This window comes from Lissotriton vulgaris, chromosome 2_1 (assembly GCF_964263255.1).
Source record: "Lissotriton vulgaris chromosome 2_1, aLisVul1.2, whole genome shotgun sequence".
Taxonomy (NCBI): domain Eukaryota; kingdom Metazoa; phylum Chordata; class Amphibia; order Caudata; family Salamandridae; genus Lissotriton; species Lissotriton vulgaris.
The window spans coordinates 815,784,779-815,805,477 of NC_141687.1; the positions used below are offsets into that span (position 1 = coordinate 815,784,779).

General features: G+C 45.3%; 1 protein-coding gene across 1 annotated transcript in view; it reads right to left on the reverse strand.

The window, feature by feature from the left end:
• CCDC141 (coiled-coil domain containing 141) overlaps positions 1–20,699 on the reverse strand; it is a 658,578-nt gene that overhangs the window by 152,097 nt on the left and 485,782 nt on the right. Inside the window, exon 13 of the mRNA XM_086956207.1 lies at positions 19,462–19,638. Coding sequence (XP_086812333.1) covers positions 19,462–19,638 — 177 coding nt within the window. The remainder of the gene's footprint in view (positions 1–19,461; positions 19,639–20,699) is intronic.

Consider the following 20,699-nt stretch of genomic DNA (forward strand, 5'->3'; position numbering starts at 1 on the left):
CCGGCCCAAACGGAATACCACCGGTGCTCTACAAGCAAGAGTCAACGCTTTGGGCTGAAGCACTGGAACCACTGTTCAGGAAAATAAGGATGACAATCATCCTGCCAGAGTCCTGGAGAGGATCTATCATTGCACCAATTCACAAGACAGGGGGATAGGTCAAAGCCTCAGAACTATCGACTAGTAGCACTAACGGACAATGAGGCAAAATTATTTGCTGGTATGCTACTGGAAGAGCTCCAGGCTTGGGCAGAAGAAAATTCCATCATCCCCATAAACCAAACTGGTATTGCGAAAAATGTAGGGACAACCACAAATATAATAACAATGGCAATGCTCTTTGATAAGGCTGAAACAACAAGGAGCTCCCTCCATTTGTGCTTTATTGATTATAAAGCAGCCTTTGATCACGTAAATCGAAGCAGACTGTGGTCTAAACTGCATAGCTGGGGGCTCCCCCAATCCCTTCTAAACCTGCTGATAAACCTGCATACAACATCTGGGTCCAGATTAACTCCATGGCTGCTATGCGTTTTCCCCCTCTGTGCTGAAAATTCTTTTTTTACATTGTTTTTTGACGAGCTGGGCTCGCATCAGTGTTTGAGGAGGCTACACCATGACGAGCCCAGCTCGTCATGAGTGTGGAAGGGGTTAAGCTGGGTGACGGAACACACCTGTCGAGACACATTCCAACGGACAAAGGGTTTAAACAAGGTTGCGTTTTGGCACCTACACTCTTCAACCTGTTCATAGCTGATCTTGTACCGATATTAAACGCCTGTAACTCACATGCTCCAAAACTGGGAGACATCTTATTGCCATGTCTCCTATACGCAGACGACATAGTCCTGATTAGTCAAACGAGAGTAGGCCTTCAACATCTTATAAATGCTACACAGGACTATTCAAAAGCAAATGGTCTAATGATAAATCTTGACAAAACAAAAACCATTACAGTCAGTAAAAAAAGGGAAAATCCTAAAGCATGGTTCTGGGGTAACAGCCGAATAGAGAGCATCATGGAATATAAATGCCTGGGCATAAAGGTAGACAAAGGCGGTCAATTCCTTGCGCAGAGAAATAGCATTAGGCATAAAGGCATTGCCCTGGCAATCTCCCTAAAAACTCTGAATTCCAAACTAACCGGTCCGTCAATTCTGCCCATAGTTGAGGTGACCCGTGCAAAGTTACTACCAACAATCACTTACGGAAGTGAAGCCCAGAAAGAAAGAGGCGCCAAAATACTGCATTCCACAGTAACTGCTACGTTTAGGATTATATTTGGGCTGCCTAAATACACCTCCCCCTCGCAAATTAGGCTTGAATTCGGCATACAGAAGCAATCCATTGCGAGACATGGGGAATACATTATAGCGTGGGACAAAATACGAAAAGCCGCTTCAGGGTCACTAAATGCACAGTTATGGAAAGAGATACACCGATACACTACCTCACCCACAGCGAGATATCTCAAAGATGGATTACACAAATTGGGACTGAACCAGCTGTGGGAAACACCCACTAGTACCGGTGTACTTAAGAAACTAGTTTGGAAAACAGTTAAACACCTTTCGTGGCTGGAGGACAAAGACTCACTCGCAGAAAAGTCACACGGATGGATGACTTTGAATACCTACTGTGAGCAAGCAGCTCAGAAGTACTGTAACATGGGTTATGCCAAGTATACAAAAATTAGTTTTTATGAAGTTTAGACTTGGCCTGTTACCCTGTACTCAGCATTTCCCACCCTGGCTAAAGGAGAAGGTGGACCCTAGGTGCTGCTTATGCGGGTTAGCATTTGAAGATCTGCTGCACCTATTATGCTCCTGCAAACAACTCTCACAAGAACGGAAACAATTGCTGAAAGTTAAATTCAATCAGCGTGGAATTCGAAGCAGGAGGAAGGCTGCCCTGGCTTGCTTTGCACCAAGTGATCCTCAACTAAACTGTGCCTTGGTAAAAATGTTCATGGCATGTAAAAAGAAAATGCCGGAAATCGAACTATTGGCAGATAACTAACTCATTAAATTCATTTTTGCATGTATAACCAATTAACATACCAAGGAACTATTGTGGTCAAAACAAATGTCATATGCACTGCTGGTCATAACGCGCCTAAAAACTGGACTTGCAACATTTGAATAATTATAGTACAGTCTTTTTAACAGAATTTTAACGTTTTTAGAACTAAGGAGTTTGTATGTGTAAAAATTGTTCTGCAATGAAATATTTTGTATTGCAACGGTTTTAACGAACTATGCAAATAAAATAAACTTGAAACTTGAATGTGAAAACCACTTGCCCTTCAAAGGTGACTTCCCCTTTGAAGCTCGCCATTTGAGCTAGCTCCCTGTTTGACCTTCCTGCCAGGCATAAGTCACACCTCCTGCCTTGACAGATCCTTTGTGTTCCTTCTTCAGAGTCATCAGGAGCGCAGAAGGCTTATATTTGTCCAACCATCAATGTGGCCTAACTCCTCATTCACAAAGCCTATAGCACAGTGTAAGAATCATTGGTTGATCTAAGTATTCTCAATAATATTAAATATAATCAGTGATGTCATCAACAAAATCATTTAACATGTCATAAGTGATATACATTTGAGGTCATAAGCAACGCTTAAAAGGGGCACAAGTTAAAGTAATCACTCAAGATTAACTGTTGTATTTCTGTGGTTTTGGGGGCTTTATAACATTAGCTCGTAATTCATTCAAACACCTAACTATAACCTCACTTTAACCTTTGTTTTGTCATAAGCCTATATGAATATATACACCTACCATGGCAGTGAAAGGAAATATAGATGGGTATTTTCACATTTATTACTACAGTGCAGAGGTCAAATTCGAGTTTATTAGAACAGTACAGCAAAAGTGACATGAGAAAAATATGTTTCAATATTTCAATGATATAATGTTGTATGGCCTAACTATCCCGAAATCGACTTAATTAGGGGGTTTCACTTTTTGGTTATTTTATAAACGCTGCCTTTTTATTTATTTGTATCTAAAAACAATTATGTTTGTGTACTTTATCTTTTGTGCAGCACTCAACTCTCTGATGGGGTGGGCACTTGTGAAATATTGAACAGTAAATGGAAAACTGCAAAGTAAATAGCCAGTTCTCAAATGCAATGTCAGCATTATTGACCATGGTGGTGCATTCCTTATTATTATTGAAAATAATACTGTTTGATTTTTTTTTAGGAGATCAGTCAGTGAAAACGTCTCTCATTTGGCACGACAAGAAGGTATCAGTAAAATGGCAACATATTTTTTTTCACTTTAGTTTGCTACATAAAATTTCACTTTGCTACAAAAAATGAGGAAAAATAGAGGACATTATTTTAATTATTGAGATTTTATTATAAAAAAGAAATTTAATTAAAAGAAAAGATTATTAACCCTTTAAGAGCTTACATTTCATGCGTACAGAGGATGACCGAGAGACACAGTATGAGATAATATGGGTTAAATGCTTACTTGGTGACTGATTTAGAGTTTGGAGGATGGGTTGCTGTGTCACAAACGTGACAAATGGCCCATCCGCCTTTTTACAAGTGCATTATATCCTATCACACTCATAAGTGCAGATGGCCAATCTGTTACTTTTCTGAGTACTCTCTGCCACACACTATATCAATCCCTTAGTCTATTTGATAGAATGGGACGGATGTTGGCTAAAATGGCATATTAGCTCAAGTTAACCACAATTCTGAGCATCAATTGCACACAATCTGTAATAGTGATACTGTATATTAACTTGTGTTTTACCCCATTCCAAGATTCAGAAACTAAAGACCTGATTCACATAGATTAATGTTCACTTTTGTGAAGGTGTACTATTTTTTAGGTGTTCACAAAATACAGACCTAGTTTTACCTCTCTGCACTTCCTCTACATATGTGTGCACAGTTCTCCGTACCTGGATACTCCACAGTCGGGGCAGAGAACTCTACAAACAAAAGTATACAGAGTGTGAAATCCTAAACCTCAGGACAGTTTGTGAATTCCATTTTGTGGTACATTTTCTCGCGCTAGAAAGTGCAGTTTGTGAATCAGGCCCTCTTGTTTAATGCAATTTGCCCACAGGATTTGTGCCAATCGTGCTGTCAGACATTGGTGGGGTGCCTGATTTGCTCTACAGAATGCTGCGACAGGCGCTAACGGGAGTTTGCACCCCAATGTAGAATTATTGTCCAAGTGTCCTGAAAAGAGTTACAGCAGCAGCCTTAATTCTTCGTAAGTCTTAGCTACCAACAGGCTGTCAAGCCTTATAGCAAAATAACTTCTGCTTACTTTGGCCTCTGTCAAAACTCCTCATTTTAAAGCATTTGGTGCTACCTGGAGGAATCCTGCGATTAAATGAGCAATCGTAATACCATATCACATGAAGGTCACAAGAAAGGTGTAGGAAATCCTTTAATTTCACTACTTGTCAAAATACTGCATCAAAAGCAATGTCAGTTGGTTTAAGATTAACTAAATACGACCGATTTTCCAATCAAGTTTTTAAAACAATTTTAGCTGAACGCACTAAAGAGAAAGCGACACCCACAGATGTGTTCTATATGGCTTTTGATGCTTTTGTTGATATGAGCTTGGTGAATCCCCACTCCAACACATAACCTTGGGGAATCCCCCAGCTCAACTACTTCAGAAGGTAAGGTCAGACACATTTTTCAGGGTGTATTTAGGGAAAGGGGAATGGAGGACAAGCGATTGTCAGAATCTATAAGCACAAGTAGAGGTGTGATGAAGGGGATATTTTGGCTCCATTCCACAGGGACACCACTTTTCCGTTCCTTGTCCGTGCTTTTACATGCGTCTTGAATCCTCTTAATTGAACCAGTTGGCTCAACAAAGATAATGACAATGATATGTAAAATCAAAGTCCAGCAGTGGACAAGTGGTGTCTCAGTGACATGGACCTATCTTGTCAGCCTAGGTGTGAAAGAAGGATGTTATCTCTCACCACTTATTTTTAATATTCATATAATGCATGGAGACATGCACTCCCTGTGTACAAGCCCACCCCCCCAGATGCAGAGCCCAAAACATAATCAGAAGTACCAGTGTGCCGATCTCTAGACTACACAAAAAATAAACCAGCGGTGTTTCCCTATACAAGACCCCAAGACAAACATAGAATTCTCACAATGGCCCAGATGCATCAAGCTAAAATCCGCTCACAAAGGGGCAGATTCTCAGAATCTGCCCCTTTGCAACCTGTATTTTTGCGTTTGGGATGCATCATCCCAAATGCAAAAATCGCAATTTAAGAAATTGCAAAATTGAGATTACTTAAATTGCTATTGCATTGAAGGAATCTCAAATTGAGATTCCTTAAATGCAATGCATTAAAGTTAACAAATTAGCGATTTCGCTAATAGGGGGCGTAAAGTACCATGAAGTTGAACTTCATGGTAATTTGCAAAAACTTTGAAAAATGCACTAAAGTGCATTTTTCAAAGTTCCATTTTACACACAGACATGCCCTTAGGACATGTGTGTGTGCAAAATGTACCCATATGCAGATTTCAGGGGTGCAACAGGGTGTCCTTTTGACACCCTGGCACCCTTGAAATTGCAATCTCAATTTGTGATTCACTAATTGAGAATCGCAAATTGAGATTGTCTTCCCATTCATTCCTATGGGCCTTTAGGCCCATAGGAATGAATGGGGAGGTATTCCTTAATTGCAACTCGCAATTTGCGAGTTGCAATTAAGGAATTTTAAGAAATCGCTATTTTTTTAAGCGACTTCTTCATGCATAGCATTTTGCTATTCCTTATTAGCGAATTCTTATTTTTCGCTAATAAGGAATGGCAAAATGGATGCTTGATGCATCTGGGCGAATGTGCCTACCATTAGGAATGGTTCCCACAGTTGATGAATGAGCCACCTGGGGCACAGTTGTTGCTGCAATATATACCATAAAACATGGTACACCATCTATCTTCTTTTACCTGGTGTGCCAAAACAGAAAAATAAAAATCAGCTCTGGATTTGGTGATGAAATGAATTGGCAATGATTCCCTAGTTGCCTCAATTATTTTAAGTAACACAAAAGGAGAGACAGCAGCACTGGCGGTACGCCAATGTCTAGTGCATGTTCACTTAGCGAACTAGGAGTGCGAACTACCCAAAATTATTGTAGAAACCTATACATCTATAGGTTGAGTTAATTTGGGAGCCAGACCAAATAAACCACAGCTTGAGAATAATTCTGAAAAGGATAGTATCAAACAGGCACCTGAGTCTTTAAAAAAATGCTGCGATAAACCAAAAAATAAAGAAAAGACTAATATACGGAGTTGATCTCTACAACTGGAGTCCACTAAAGAACAAGTTACTTACATTCGGTAACAATATATTGTAAGAAACATAGGTTAGTTATAGATTCCTTACCTTAGAATTACCCCCAGGCATCAAACAGTATCCGGAAAGTTTTTTCATCAGCAGTACCCCTGCACGTCAGAAGGTGGCATCGGTCATCTCTGCGTTGGCCTTTGGTGCCGTGGTGGCCGGGATGACGTCGCGGTAGCTACTTAGATGCCGATCTCGCGTGCTGACGTCAGTTTTGTACACAACTTTCCACGCCAGAGCGCACAGCCATGCAAGACACTGACCACTGGTGCACAACACTAGGGCCCTGAAAGGAAATCCTTAACACTAGAAGTCAGTTCGCAAAATAGGGAGGATGGGTGGGGCGGTAAGAAATCTATAAATAACCTATGTTTCCTACAGATATATTGTTACCTAAGGTAAGTAACTTGTTCATCTGAAAAAAACAGTTAGTTATAGATTCCTTACCTTAGAATAGATACCCCAGCAATACCAACCCCGGAGATGGGTCTGGGAACTAAGTTCACCCCAGAAAGTACTGGAGAACAGAATGGACAAAGAAGCCATCTCTCCGGACTTGGCTGTCCAGGAAGTAGTGCTTGGTGAACGTGTGCAGCGATGCCCACGTAGCTGCCTGACAGATGTCATTTAGGGGGACTCCTCATCCCAAAGCTGTAGTAGCTGCCGTCGCCCTGGTGGAATGGGCGTGTAGCCCCACTGGAGGCTCCTTCTTTACTAAGGAACAGCAGACTTTGATGCACAGACGGATCCGCCTGGAGATGGTCCGTTTGTGCACGGCCTGACCTTTCTTAGGGCCCATGTAACCAACAAAGAGCTGGTCGTCCACCCGGAATTGTTTGGTGCGATCCAAGTAGAAGGAAAGCGCACGTTTTGGATCCAGATGTTGGAGCCTCTCTTCCACTTTCAAAGGATGCAGAGGCGGAAAGAATTTGGGCAAAGTGATAGTTTGGCCAATGTGGAAAGAAGTAACCACCTTGGGAAGAAAGGAAGGTCTAGTTCTAAGGACGACCTTGTACGGATGGACAAACAGAAAGGAAGAAAGAGCTTGTAGCTCATTCACCCTGCGTGTTGAGGTGATGGCCACCAGAAAGGCAGTTTTCGAAGTGAGAAGTCGGAGAGGACAGTTATGCAACGGCTCAAAGGGAGCGCACATAAGATATGTAAGAACCAAGTTCAAGTCCCACTGGGGAATTATGAAAGGAACAGGAGGATAAAGATGAGTAATGCCATTAAGGAATCTATTTACAACAGGCGACTTGAAAAGAGAAGGCTGATCAGGAAGCCTAAGGAAGGCTGAAATGGCCAAGAGGTAGCCCTTTAGAGTGCCCAGAACAGAGCCCTGCTGTGCCAAAGAAAGGAGGAACAAGAGAACCTCAGAAAGAGGGGTGGAAAGGGGATCCACAAACTTTGCTGTGCAGCATGCCACAGATGTGTTCCATCTGCAGGCATATACCTTCTTAGTGGAGGGATGCCTGGCTGCCAAGATAGCATCACAGACTTCAGGAGGCAGGTCAAAGGACATCAACTGCCGCCGCTCAATCTCCACACAATTAGGTGGAGGCTGGACAGGTTCGGGTGGAGGACCGTCCCCTGCTGCTGCGACAGAAGATCCTCTCGAAGAGACAGTTGGATCAGAGGATCAATGGCCATGTTTAGCAGCTCGGGATACCAGACCCTTCATGCCCAATCCGCATCCACAAGAATGACTTGGGCCCCATCTTGCTTGATCTTCTTCAGCACTCTGGGCAGAAGTGGTTTAGGCGGAAAGGCGTATAGAAGACCGCAACTCCACTCGCAATGAAAAGAGTCGCCTTGCGACATTGCGCGTTCTCTTTGGTGGCGAATAGATCATGCACATGCGGCTGAGCTCGTCTGCCCTGGTGTTCAGTGAACCTGACAGGTGTTGAACCACCAGGGATATGCCCTGATGATACAGCCATGCACAGAGGCGGAGGGCCTCTTTACATAGGGTCCACGACCCCACACCGCCCTGTTTGTTGTAGTACCACATGGCGATGGTGTTGTTCGAGAACACGTGCACCACTCTTCGCCAGACAGAGGGAAGGAACACTTTGAGTGCAAGACAAATCACCCGAAGCTCAATGTGGAGCCCGGACTCAACGGGAGACCAGAGGCCCCTGATCTCCGACTCTCCCATGTGGCCCCCCCATCCCAGAAGTGACGCATTGTTCACCACTGTGAACTCTGGTTGAGAAAGGGAGAGGGATCTGACGTCGACCCAATCTTGGTTCGTTAACAACCACTGCAATTGGTGTGCAGTGCCCTCCGAGATCTGGACGCAATCAGACAGGTTCTACTGATGTTAGGCCCACTGGAACTTCAGGTTCCACTGCAGAGCCCTCACATGCCATCTGGCATGGTTCACCAGCAGGATGCAGGAGGCCATCAGACCCAGTAGCCTGAGGGTCATCCTGACCATAACTCGGGATAGAGGCTGAAAGATCGGAATCATTGCCCAAATATCACGGACTTGTTGTTTGGAAGGATAGACCCGAAACTGCGTTGTGTCCAGACTACTCCGATGAAGAGGAGCTTCTGAGAGGGAATCAGGTGTGACTTCGGCATGTTGATGGAAAACCCCAGCAAATGCAGGAGGTCGGCCGTAGTCTGGAGGTGGGAGGTGGGAAACAACAGCCTGGGGCGAGCCCACCTTCAACTGACAGTCATCGAGATAGGGGAAGACCAAAACCCCTGATCTGTGCAGATAAGCTGTGACCACCGCCATCGCTTTCATGAACACCCAAGGGGCGCTGGTAAGGCCAAAGGGGAGCAGGGTAAACTGAAAGTGCTTATGGCCTACTGTGAACCGCAGGTAGCACCGGTGGGCCGGCAGGATGTGGATGTGAAAGTAAGCATCCTGCAAGTTCACTGCTATCATCTAGTCTCCAGGATCGAGGGCAGACAGGACCTGAGCGAGCGCCAACTTTTTGAACTTCTCCTTCCGGAGGAAGCGGTTGACGTTTCTGAGATCCAAGATAGGACACAGGCCTTTGTCCTTCTTATGCACCAGAAAGTAGTGGGAATAGCAACCACAACCTACTTCTGGGACAGGAACGTACTTGATGGCTCCCTTGGCCAAGAGTGCCAAAACTTCCTGTTGATGAAGGGCAGTCTCGAAGGGGAGGGAGTAGCACCTTCGGACTATCTGCAAAACCCACCTGTCTGACGTGATGGTGCGCCAGTGGGGGAGGTGATGGCGAATCCTGCCACCCACTGGTGTTTGGTGGCCCTGAAAGATCGAACTAGGAGGGTTTGGAGGTTACTGCAGAGGGGGCTGTGGTGGATTGGCCTGCAGGTCCCCAGAACCCTGGCATTGGTTCCCACATCCCTGGCCGCGCTGGGGCTGAACAGCTTGCGCCGGCCTGTGGCCCTGGGTGGGACGTGGTGAAACACCACTACCATAGCCACAAAAGGGGCAAAAAGCAGACTGTGCAAGGTAGGTGGTGGAGAGGCCCAAGGACCTGGCCGTAGCCCGAGAGTCCTTAAAGCGCTCCAGCGTGGTGTCTGCCTTGTCGCCGAATAGGGGACGGCCATAAAAGGGCATATCCATAATAGTGGATGGGCATTCCCTGAAAAACCAGTCGAACTCAACCAGGCAGAGCGGCGAAGGGCTACCGACGTGGAAATTGTCCAGCCTAGTGAGTCGGCTGTATCCAGTGGATGAAAAACTTTGCTGCCTCTCTCCCTTCGGCAACTGCTTGAGAGAGTACAGACTGGGCCTCCTCTGGACACTGAGGCAGCACTTGTGCAACCGTATCCCACGTGGAGTGGGAGTAAAGGCCCAATAGACATGCAGTGTTTACCAACCGCAGTCCCAAGCTGGAGGAAGAAAACATCTTCTTCCCAAGATGGTCCAGCTTTTTGGATTCTCTATCAGGTGGAGCAGAAGGGAATGCATCCTTGGAGGCGGAGGCTTGGACAACCAAGCTCTCAGGGGTGGAGTGTTGGGAGAGGAAAGTGGGGTCTCCTTTGCCAGGCAGTGACGTCCGAAATCATCCTGTCCACAGGAGCACCTGTGTTGGGCCTGGACCAGGTGCCCAAAAGGATGTCCGTGAGGGCTTCATCAAACAACAGCAGGGGCTCCAAAGAGCTTGCTGATGGTTGAAGCACCTCTGTCATCAGGCTAGTCCAGACAGCCACCCTAAGGTAGCTCGAGGTGGAGGGTCTCGGCCGCCGCAGGCAACACCACTGCGCATGACGCTCCCTCCTCCTTAGCCACGGTAGGAGGAGACAACATGCCAAGGTCTGGTGAGGTATCTAGACCACTGGCTTCCCCCCAGTTCCTCTCCCCAGTCCGGTTCATAACCTAGCTGGTCGGTTAAAGAGTCCCCAGACCCCTCCCAGTCCTCCTCACCCTCCTCTGGCTGCCAATCTGGTCTCAAAGAGCCAGGGTAGAGCGTGGGCACCAAAGTACCCGTCAGCTCCGGATCCAGCATCAGTTGACGCCGGTCCAGCTACGTGTCTACCTCCAGGTGGAGGTCGGGTCGACGTCGGCTGGAGACACAGTCGATGCCGGTTGCAGATGTGGTGCCCGTGGATTGGCACTGGTGGAGGTGTTACGAGGTCGACCGGCGTCGATCCATATCCAGGCCTGGATCCAAGGAGACCCTGTGGTGCCGAGGCCGGAGCCACCAGCGTCGAAGGCCCAGGGCCCCGTGGTGCCCAAAGGCGCGCTGGCGGAGTCGGGCTGCCCAAAGAGGGCATGCATCGCTTCATCGAAAGCTCAAAGCTGAGCAGGGGTCACTCCGGGTCCCGGGAAGGGAGGGAAGCTTGGAGCCGACCCTACGGGCTCCGCACGCGGAGCCGCAGGAGGGCACCACTGGCATCCCTCCTCGCGTCAGCCGATGGACAAGGAGAAGTCGGAGAGCGACAGAGCTTCTTCTACTTCTTCTTGTGCTTCGACTTCCTTGACCCCGAGTGCGAAGACTTAGAGGAAGAATGGTGGTGGCTCTGTGACCGGTCCCTCAACCTCTTACGCAGCCGGGACCTCGAGCCACGCGGAGCAGACTGCCGGGACTCAAGTAGCGTTCGGGAGTTCTCCCACAAAGACTTCGGGCCATGGTCCAGCAGTTGGGGCATGACTTGGAGTCGTGGTCGTGCTCCAGGCAGTAGAGGCACACGCGGTGCGGATCTGTCATTGACATCAGACAGTAACAGGAACCGCAAGCCTTGAAGCAGGGCATCCCTCGTGCACCAGGAGTCGATGGACTCAAAAATCGAAGTTGACAAAAGTCGAGAAAAAGACAGTCAAAAAGTGACTGGAGGTACCGCTCTCTCCGCATCTGCACTTGCTGGTGTGGAAAAAGAAAGAACTGACATCAGTGCTTGAGGGCAGCGTCTAAGTAGCTACCGTGACGTTATCACAGTGACCATGACGCCGACCACGAACACGGAGTCGCCCAACGCCACCTTCCAGCGTGCAGGGGTACTGCTGATGAAAAAACTTTCTGGATCCAGTCTGACACCTGGGGCTAATTCTAAGGTATGGAATCTATAACTAACTGTTTCTTTCAGATAAGCGTTATAACTTGTGTTACCATGAATCAACTAAACAGCCTGATCAGTATGAGTATAATGTTACATGTCCTTCTTGTTCCTCTTAGGACTCACCCGAAAAACGCTTGGATAGAGGAGGACATTTCATAGCGCAGAAAAGAAGAGTATGTGAAACAGAGAAAGGCCACAGAACGCTTGTCTGACAACTTCATGAAAGAAATAGAGAAACTTCCACAACAAAAATCTCAATTCTAAAAGAAGAAAGTGGCAGATATTTCCATTAAATATGCCACACATATTGAGGAAATAAGGAGTGGGCACTGACATTGCTAGACAACACAGCAGAGGACACAATAGTTTGCCAGAATCTTCAAACAGTTTCTGGTTGTGAGAGCATCTAATAATTTTATTCAAGTTGAAACATCAGACCATCAGGTTAGCTCTCTTGACAGACTGTATGATTTGGACATCCAAATTGAGGGTGATATACCTTGTATCATAAAGTAATTTTTTGAAAACATTTAAAACTACCTATGACATTCTCTTGAGTGAAGTGAATTGGCCACCTGAGTTTGTTCGGAAAGTCCCCCAAGGGATAAATATAATAATACAGTCTTTCTCCTTCCTTGTTCCTGATGTTGTAAAATAAGCATATGCCATGGATTGGGCCCTTCCCAAGCCCCAGCATAATATCGCAACCATGTAGCCTGGGATAAAGACTCACATTATCATGTTATACCTATAAGGTCCAGCCCGTAAGTACAACCATAATGACCAACTAAGTATGAAGTTAAAGACCCAGTTAGAGAAATTCTAACAAAAGTAGAATATCAAGGTAAAATTGAGCTTTGTTCCTCTCCAATGAACAATCCTTTGTTTCTGGTAGCAAAACCAGATCATTCATACCATCTAGTCCTAGACTACAGACATTTAAACAGTCACACATGCACATTTGCAGTACAGAATTCATACAGTGCAGCACAAATGAACAACATAGTGCGCAATTAAAACAAAAATGCTTTGCACACTTCAAATGGCTTATTCTGCTAATACATAGTGCCTGAAAGCAGGAATCTAACCGCATTCACTGCTGTAGGGAGCCAAAAACAATCCTAAGGGGTATACGAACAACCCTGGTCTGTTCTCTACCCGAGTAAGATCAATTCTACATTAAATTGAATAAGAAGCATTGTCCTATGTCGATGACATTTACCTAACGGATGATGACCTAAATACACATCTAGCCAGAGTAGATCACATCGTTTTGGGATTTGCTGAACATGGGTAGAAATTCAGTTTCCCAAAAACAAAAATTGCCTATCTCAGTGTCCCATTTTTGGGATACAGGTTGTCATATGAATGCAAAAGCATAGCACCACATTTCCTAGACAAATGTGCACTTCTGAAACCACCAAACACAACAAAAAAGCTACAATCACTTTTAGGTTTTCTCAATTTTGATACATAATACATATCAGATTATGCACAATGGGTCAAACCGTTTTATGAATAAATAAATCCAGACTTTTAAAACACACATTGGACCCCAGAACATTTACAGATTCTGACAACACTGCAAAAGGAAATGCTTGAATCTAGACACTTACATGTGTCTACACAACAAACTTGGTGATCCGCAAAATTTCTGGAACCACTGGCTACACATGTTATTTTCAACTAAAGTGATACTGTACCGATTGCATTCAAAATTACCTTTATATTCAAATGCTGAAATGCGTTTTGCACCTACAGAAAACATACCAGTACCATTTCAGACAGCGGCTATAAAAGAAATATTGTTAGTTCAGGGGAAACGCATAATTGTGGTTACTCCCATTCCAGACTTAGAGACTGTCAGAAAGGCCAGTGTTCCTAACATGAAAGCCTGTTATCTTAGACGAATACAGTGGGCCAACTCCTTAACAGCTATTGACATTGAGTGTCTATGGCCCGACTTTGCTAACAGATGAATTCCACAAATATGAACAAGAATACCCTTTTGCACCTTGACTAACACGACTACATTGTAAAAACTGATGGTTCAACCCAGCTCGCTGTTGGAGCTAAACAGCAATTCTCCGCCGCTTGCGCAGCAGTATGCAGAGTCATCAGGAATGGAGAATTCCACCCTAAAAAAAATTCACTCAATCTCTAGGAGATTGTACTGCCCAGCTGGCTGAACTCAAAGCTCTAATTTTGGCACTAGCAAATACAGATCTTGAACTCCCCACACTCATAGTGTGTGATTCGTATTATTGTGTAGAGCAGCAGTCTTCAATCTGTGGGGCGCGACCCCCAGGGGGGTCGTGGAGTCCTGGGAAGGGGGTCGCAGAGTGCAGTTCCTGGCTGATCGAGGGTGCTCACGGCGGAGGCCTGATTCACACCGAGGTGTGAAAAACATCAACGCCTCATTAACAAGAGCTGGGGGGGGGGCTGGGGGAGTGGCTGTAGTGTAGCCCTTTGAGTTCAATGGATGTTGCGCACCTGGAGCTGTGGGTCCCGTGACACGTCCCCCGCCCCCAGCAGGGAGGCACAGAGATGCCCTCCCATGAGCGGGAAAAAAAGAATGAAGACGACGCAGAGAGATACTGATTTCTCCCCGCCCCCCCCCCCCATGAGAGAGGCACAGAAAAGGTGGGTGGATGAATGATGGGTGAATGGATGGATGAAAGGCTGAAGGATGGATGTGTGAATGATGGATGTATGGATGGAAGGATGAAAGGGTGGATGGATGAAGGATAGATGTATGTAGGGATGGGAGTATGAAAGGGTGGATGGATGAAGGATGGATGTATGTATGTATGGGAGGATGAAAGGGTGGATGGATGTATAGATGGATAAAAGGCTGCATGGATGAATGATGCATGGATGGATGTGTGAAAAGGTGGGGGGATGAATGATGGGTGGATGGATGAAAGGGTGGGTGGATAAATGATGGATGGATGGATGGGAGGATGAAAGGGTGGATGGATGAAGGATGGATGGATGGGAGGATGAAAGGGTGGATGGATGAAGGATGGATGTCTGTATGTATGGGAGGATGAAAGGATGGATGGATGTATGGATGGATAAAAGGCTGCATGGATGAATGATGCATGGATGGATGTGTGAAAAGGTGGGGGGATGAATGATGGGTGGATGGATGAAAGGGTGGGTGGATGAATGTTAATGTTAATCAGTATTTATTGAGCGCTCGTACGCCCGGGGGCTTCATGGCGCTATAGGAAGGAACAAGGCGCGACAGTCAATTAGTAGAGGTGAAGCAGCTCAGTGATGTGCCTGAGAGAAGAGCCAGGTCTTCAGGGAATGTCTAAAGCTGAGGATATTGTCGCTCAGTTTTAGGTGAAGGGGAAGAGAGTTCCAGAAGGTAGCTGCAAGGTGGTCAAAGCAGCTGCCTCCGAGACGCTTCCTCTTGTACGGAGGAACAGTCAGGAGGAATTTATGGGTGGACCGGAGGTTGCGGGAAGGGCTGTATCTTTTAAATAAGTCTCTAATGAATAGGGGGCCAATGTCATGTAAAGACTTGAATAGTATGCAGCCGGCTTTGAAGGCCACGCGTTGCTCAACCGGCAGCCAGTGTAGCTGTTTCAGGCTAAGTCTGACTGATTGCCTCCTAGGGATGTTCAAAAGAAGTCTGGCTGCTTGGTTCTGAACCAGCTGGAGGCGTTTAAGCTCTCCAGTTTGGAGCCCAAGGTAGAGACTGTTGGAAAAGTCCAATCTGGACAGGACCAGGGAGATGACGATCTGTTTGAGGGCAGCTGAGGAGAAGAAACAGGCAATTTTTAAAATTTTCTTCAACTGGAAAAAGCTGGAAGACACAACTGCTCCAACCTGTTTTTTTAGGGAGAGATCCTCGCTGATAAAGATACCTAGGCTCTTGACCGAGGATGACTTAGATGGGGGCCACCCATGCAGGAGGGCCAGAAGCTGGTATTCCAACTAAGTATACTCTGTCCAGGCAAGACCAGTTCGGTCTTGCCTGGGTTAAGTTTCAAATGATTGCAGCTCATCCAACTCAGAATGTGGGACATGGTGTTTTGAAATTCTACCACAGAGTCCTTGGTGTTCAAAGGAAAGATGAGCTGCAAATCATCAGCATAGTTGAAGATGGTTACCTTTGCATTCCTGAGGGAGTATAAAAGGGGGCGTAGGTACAAATTAAAAAGCAGGGGAGATAACGAGGAGCCTTGAGGTACTCCGCAGATGGTGGATATAGTAGGAGCCGTGAAGGAGCCCAGTCTGACCGATTGAGTTCGGTCAGTGATGAATGAACGGATCCAGCTCAGCGCAGAGCCCCTGAGGCCTGCCTGCTCGACACGGTTGACCAAGATGGTATAGTCGACCATGTCGAATGCAGCAGAGAGGTCCAGTAGCACCAGAGCCTGATGGATCCCTTCGTCCGCGTTCCGCCTCAAAGTATTCTGCACTGAAAGAATGACCGCTTCAGTAGAATGGCAAGGACGGAAGCCAGCCTGATTAGGTGCAAGATACTCTGATTTTTCCAGAAATGTGGAGATGCTGTCACAGATGTCATGGATGTATGGATGAAAGGGTGGATAGATGTATGGATGGGAGGATGAAAGGGGGGATGAAGGATGGATGGATTAATAGGGGGGCTGGATGAAGGATGGATGTATGGATGGGAGGATGAAAGGGTGGATGGATGTATGAATGGATAAAAGGTTGCATGGATGGATGAACGATGGATGGATGTGTGAAAAGGTGGGTGAATGAATGATGGGTGGATGGAAGGAAGGGTGGATGGGTAAAGGATGGGTGAATGGATGGATGATGGATGTATGGACGGATGTGTGAAAAGTTGGGTGGATGAATGATGAGTGGATGGATGAATGAAAGGGTGGATGGATGAATGATAGATGTATGGATGGAAGGATGAAAGGGTGGATGGATGAAGGATAGATTGGTGAAGGATAGATGTATGGATGGAAGAATGAAAGGGTGGACAGATAAGGATGGATGGATGAACGGGTGGATGGATGAATGATGGATGGATGGATGTGTGAAAAGGTGGGGGGATGAATGATGGGTAGATGGATGGATGAAAGGCTGGATGTATGGATGAAAGGGTGGATAGGTGAAGGATGGATGGATGGATGGGTGGATGGGAGGATGAAAGGGTGGGTGGATGAAGGATGGGAAGATGAAAGGGTGGATGGATGTATGAATGGATAAAATGTTGCATGGATGAATGATAGATGGATGTGTGAAAAGGTGGGTGGATGAATGATGGGTGGATGGAAGGAAGGGTGGATGGGTGAAGGATGGGTGAATGGATGGATGATGGATGTATGGATGGATATGTGAAAAGGTGGGTGGATGAATGATGAGTGGATGGATGAATGAAAGGGTGGATGGATGAATGATAGATGTATGGATGGAAGGATGAAAGGGTGGATAGATGAAGGATAGATTGGTGAAGGATAGATGTATGGATGGAAGAATGAAAGGGTGGACAGATAAGGATGGATGGATGAAAGGGTGGATGGATGAATGATGGATGGATGGATGTGTGAAAAGGTGGGTGGATGGATGGATGAAAGGGTGGATAGGTGAAGGATGGGAAGATGAAAGGGTGGGTGGATGGATGTATGAATGGATAAAAGGTTGCATGGATGAATGATGGATGGATGTGTGAAAAGGTGGGTGGATGGAAGGAAGGGTGGATGGGTAAAGGATGGATGTATGGAAGGATGAAAGGGTAGATGGATGAAGGATGGATGTATGGATGGAAGGATGAAAGGGTGGATGGATGGATGTGTGAAAGTGTGGGTGGATGAATGATGGAGGGATGTGATGAGGTCTAACAGGCGCATTTATGGTTGTCAAAAGTTGATGATGAGGAGTACCAGTTTCTAGAACTTTTGTCGGAAGGGGGTCTTTACGCCTAAAAAGGTTTTACAAGGGGGTCTCGGCATCAAAAAGTTTGAAGACCTCTGGTGTAGAGTATCTCAATGAGGATTTACATTATTGCCACTTGAATGGACTCAAAGACTCAAAAGGGTATGCTATCAAGCATAAATTGCTTTAGGGATAGGTTAAGAATGTTTGCCACAGTCTCATGTAATTCATGCATCGGGAGACCAATGTGCTGAAAATCACGTTGCAAGGTATTCACTGGCTGATGAAGCCGGAAAAGCAGCAGTTCAGACTGCTGTGGTACCTGCAATTACTAATTCCAACGCGAGAGTGGATAGTGACATCGTGTTAGTTGCCAATGCTTCACACACTGGTACATCATTACCCAAATTAATTCCAGTAAAATACTCCTACCGACTGAGAGCTCAAAACGTACCTTTTGGTCGTATTCCCAGAGTGGGGAATCGAGTGATAATAAACCAAGACCGCAGGCTAGAATTAATCATAGCTGCTCATGAGGGATTAGCTTCTGCCCAAGCTGGTGTGGCTGTTACAGTTTCCTTACACCAGAAATGCTATTGGTGGAATGGTTGCTACAAACAGACGAAACTATATCTCCTTAGCTGTGACAGTTGTCAGTAAATTAAAGCTTCCACCGCTGCTCACAGACACTTCTCTTAGGAGCTTATTACGAGCTTGGTGGTCCAACAGTGGAGAGCTCAGTGGTCAGACCGCCATATTACGAGTTGTTCTATTGGACATCCCTGACCTTCTCTTCTCTATCTTGTTTCTGAAGAAGTTTATTTTTATATTTAACTTAAGAAATCTCCCCTTTAAACGTACTGATGACAACTGGTGCCTAAATCTCTACAACCAGTACATACGATTTTGATATATGCAAAGCTCTAAATATAAATAAAGATAAATAAATAAATATGAAGTAGGCCTCTGTGATGTGTCCATGTTGCGTTTTGGCTCCTTTCCTGTCACGGGCACTAGGCCTACCCACTTAAGATATGCTCTCAGTTATTCTACTGTGAACGCTGCCCCTAGCATATCTTGTTCTGCTTGACATAGTCTTTCCAAAGAGTCAGCATATCATGCTATTTTTATAAATTGGAGAGGGATTTGTAATGTGCAGTTTTTTCTATTTTTAAACTGTTTTGGTACTGATAAATTCTTTACACATTTCTCCTAAGTTAAGCTTTTCTACTTTGGGCTACAGCTACCAAGGGTTGAGCCTAGGTTTAATTAGTGGGACCAAACTAGACCTAGAAAGGAATAGTGCCATTATTACTTAAAGAGGACTACCCTCAACTTCAATTAATAATCAACTTTCCCACAACACCCTAATGAATTTTGAGAGTTGTTGACCTGGTACACTGCAACTGATTCATGTTGACTATCACTCATGAACACAATGGTTTGCAAAAGAAAAAATACAGGACTGGAGTATTGCGCCATTGGTGATATGTAGCCATTTGGTGACTTATTAACATATAATGTGATTGAGGATCACTGGCCAGAGGCAAACCATGACTGAAATAAAAAAGAAGAGTTTGTGGCATTAAACTTAAGGTCCAGAAGTCATATAAACTCATGCTGTTACAACCACAACTTGAATTGTACTTACGAATTTCAAATTGAAGAGTGACAGAAACATAAACTAAATTCCTTCATCACTCCCAGATCACTTACTTGTTTCAGATGATCTTTGAGTTTCCGCCATTGGTGTTTTACAGACTTCATTTGATTGATATGACGTTGCCATGATGTCCAAAGGTTTGTCAGCTCGACTTTCTCTTTTTGAACCTTGTCAGTGGTCTGCTTAATTAAATGCATCTGCGCCTCCGTCAAGACTGGTTTGTTGTTGACCTGGTTAAAAAAAAAATTGCACAAAAAGTCGTATGAGTATATTTCAAGGTGTTAAATAAAAATTGCAAAAATGATTACGGTGAACAAAACTGTGTGCACATGAAACATAAAAAAACTGTTGTTTAAATTAGATGCAAGTGGACCATGTGTCATCATCTACACCAGACTTTCTCATTACATTCTGGTGCATGTGGTGCTACATTTATAAAAGAAAAAGCAGGACTATAAGTATCAACCGATAGAAAAACCCTGAAATGGATGAGCTGCTCAACCATTGCCATCGGTAATCTCAAAGTAAATTGGCTCTTACCATATATATATATATATATGGTCCTTCATACTTGCCTGCAATAGCAAGTTCCTTTTCCACAATGGATTGCAAGAGATTTGCACACAAAGGACATATCCATTACATGTGATCCACTGTGACATAGTAATCTAAGGAAGATGAGAAGAGGCTTGCTTTCTTTTTTACCTGACTTCTTGCTACCTGGCTAGAGAATCCTAGGAGTTTCTATGAGTCCCTCCTTGTCGCTCTGTCACGATAAAACTAGTGCTCTTGGGATTCAATGTAGTAGCCAGTTTTCATCAGTTGAAGTCTATACACCTCCCAACTGAGGCTCTCATTATGGGTTTTGCAGAACTTGGTGCGGAGATACCAGGGGGCCGGACTCTCTGTATCTGACTGGAATCCCTGCACTAAATTCCAGTCATTCTAAGTTTTGTTTCCACAAATAATGGGTCCTGTCCGTGTCTTTTTACTCTGTTCTGGAGATGAATCCGCTGAGATTTTCTGCCTACCCAGAAGGCAAAAAATGTCAGTGGGATGGCCGGTGGGGACCAGCGGGTGGGGTGCCAGAGTTCTGCAGGGGTCAGTGCAAGATAAGGGTATGCCAGGTGAGCGTTGTTGGCTCTCCCCTGGCAAGCTCTGAGGGTGCTCAGTGACCAAGTACTACTCTCGAGGACCAGGGCTGTTTTGAATCCATGGAGAGGAGAGGGCCATGGGGCAGGGGCAATGTTCCACACACTATCACCTATGAGTATTGGTGTACATAATTTCA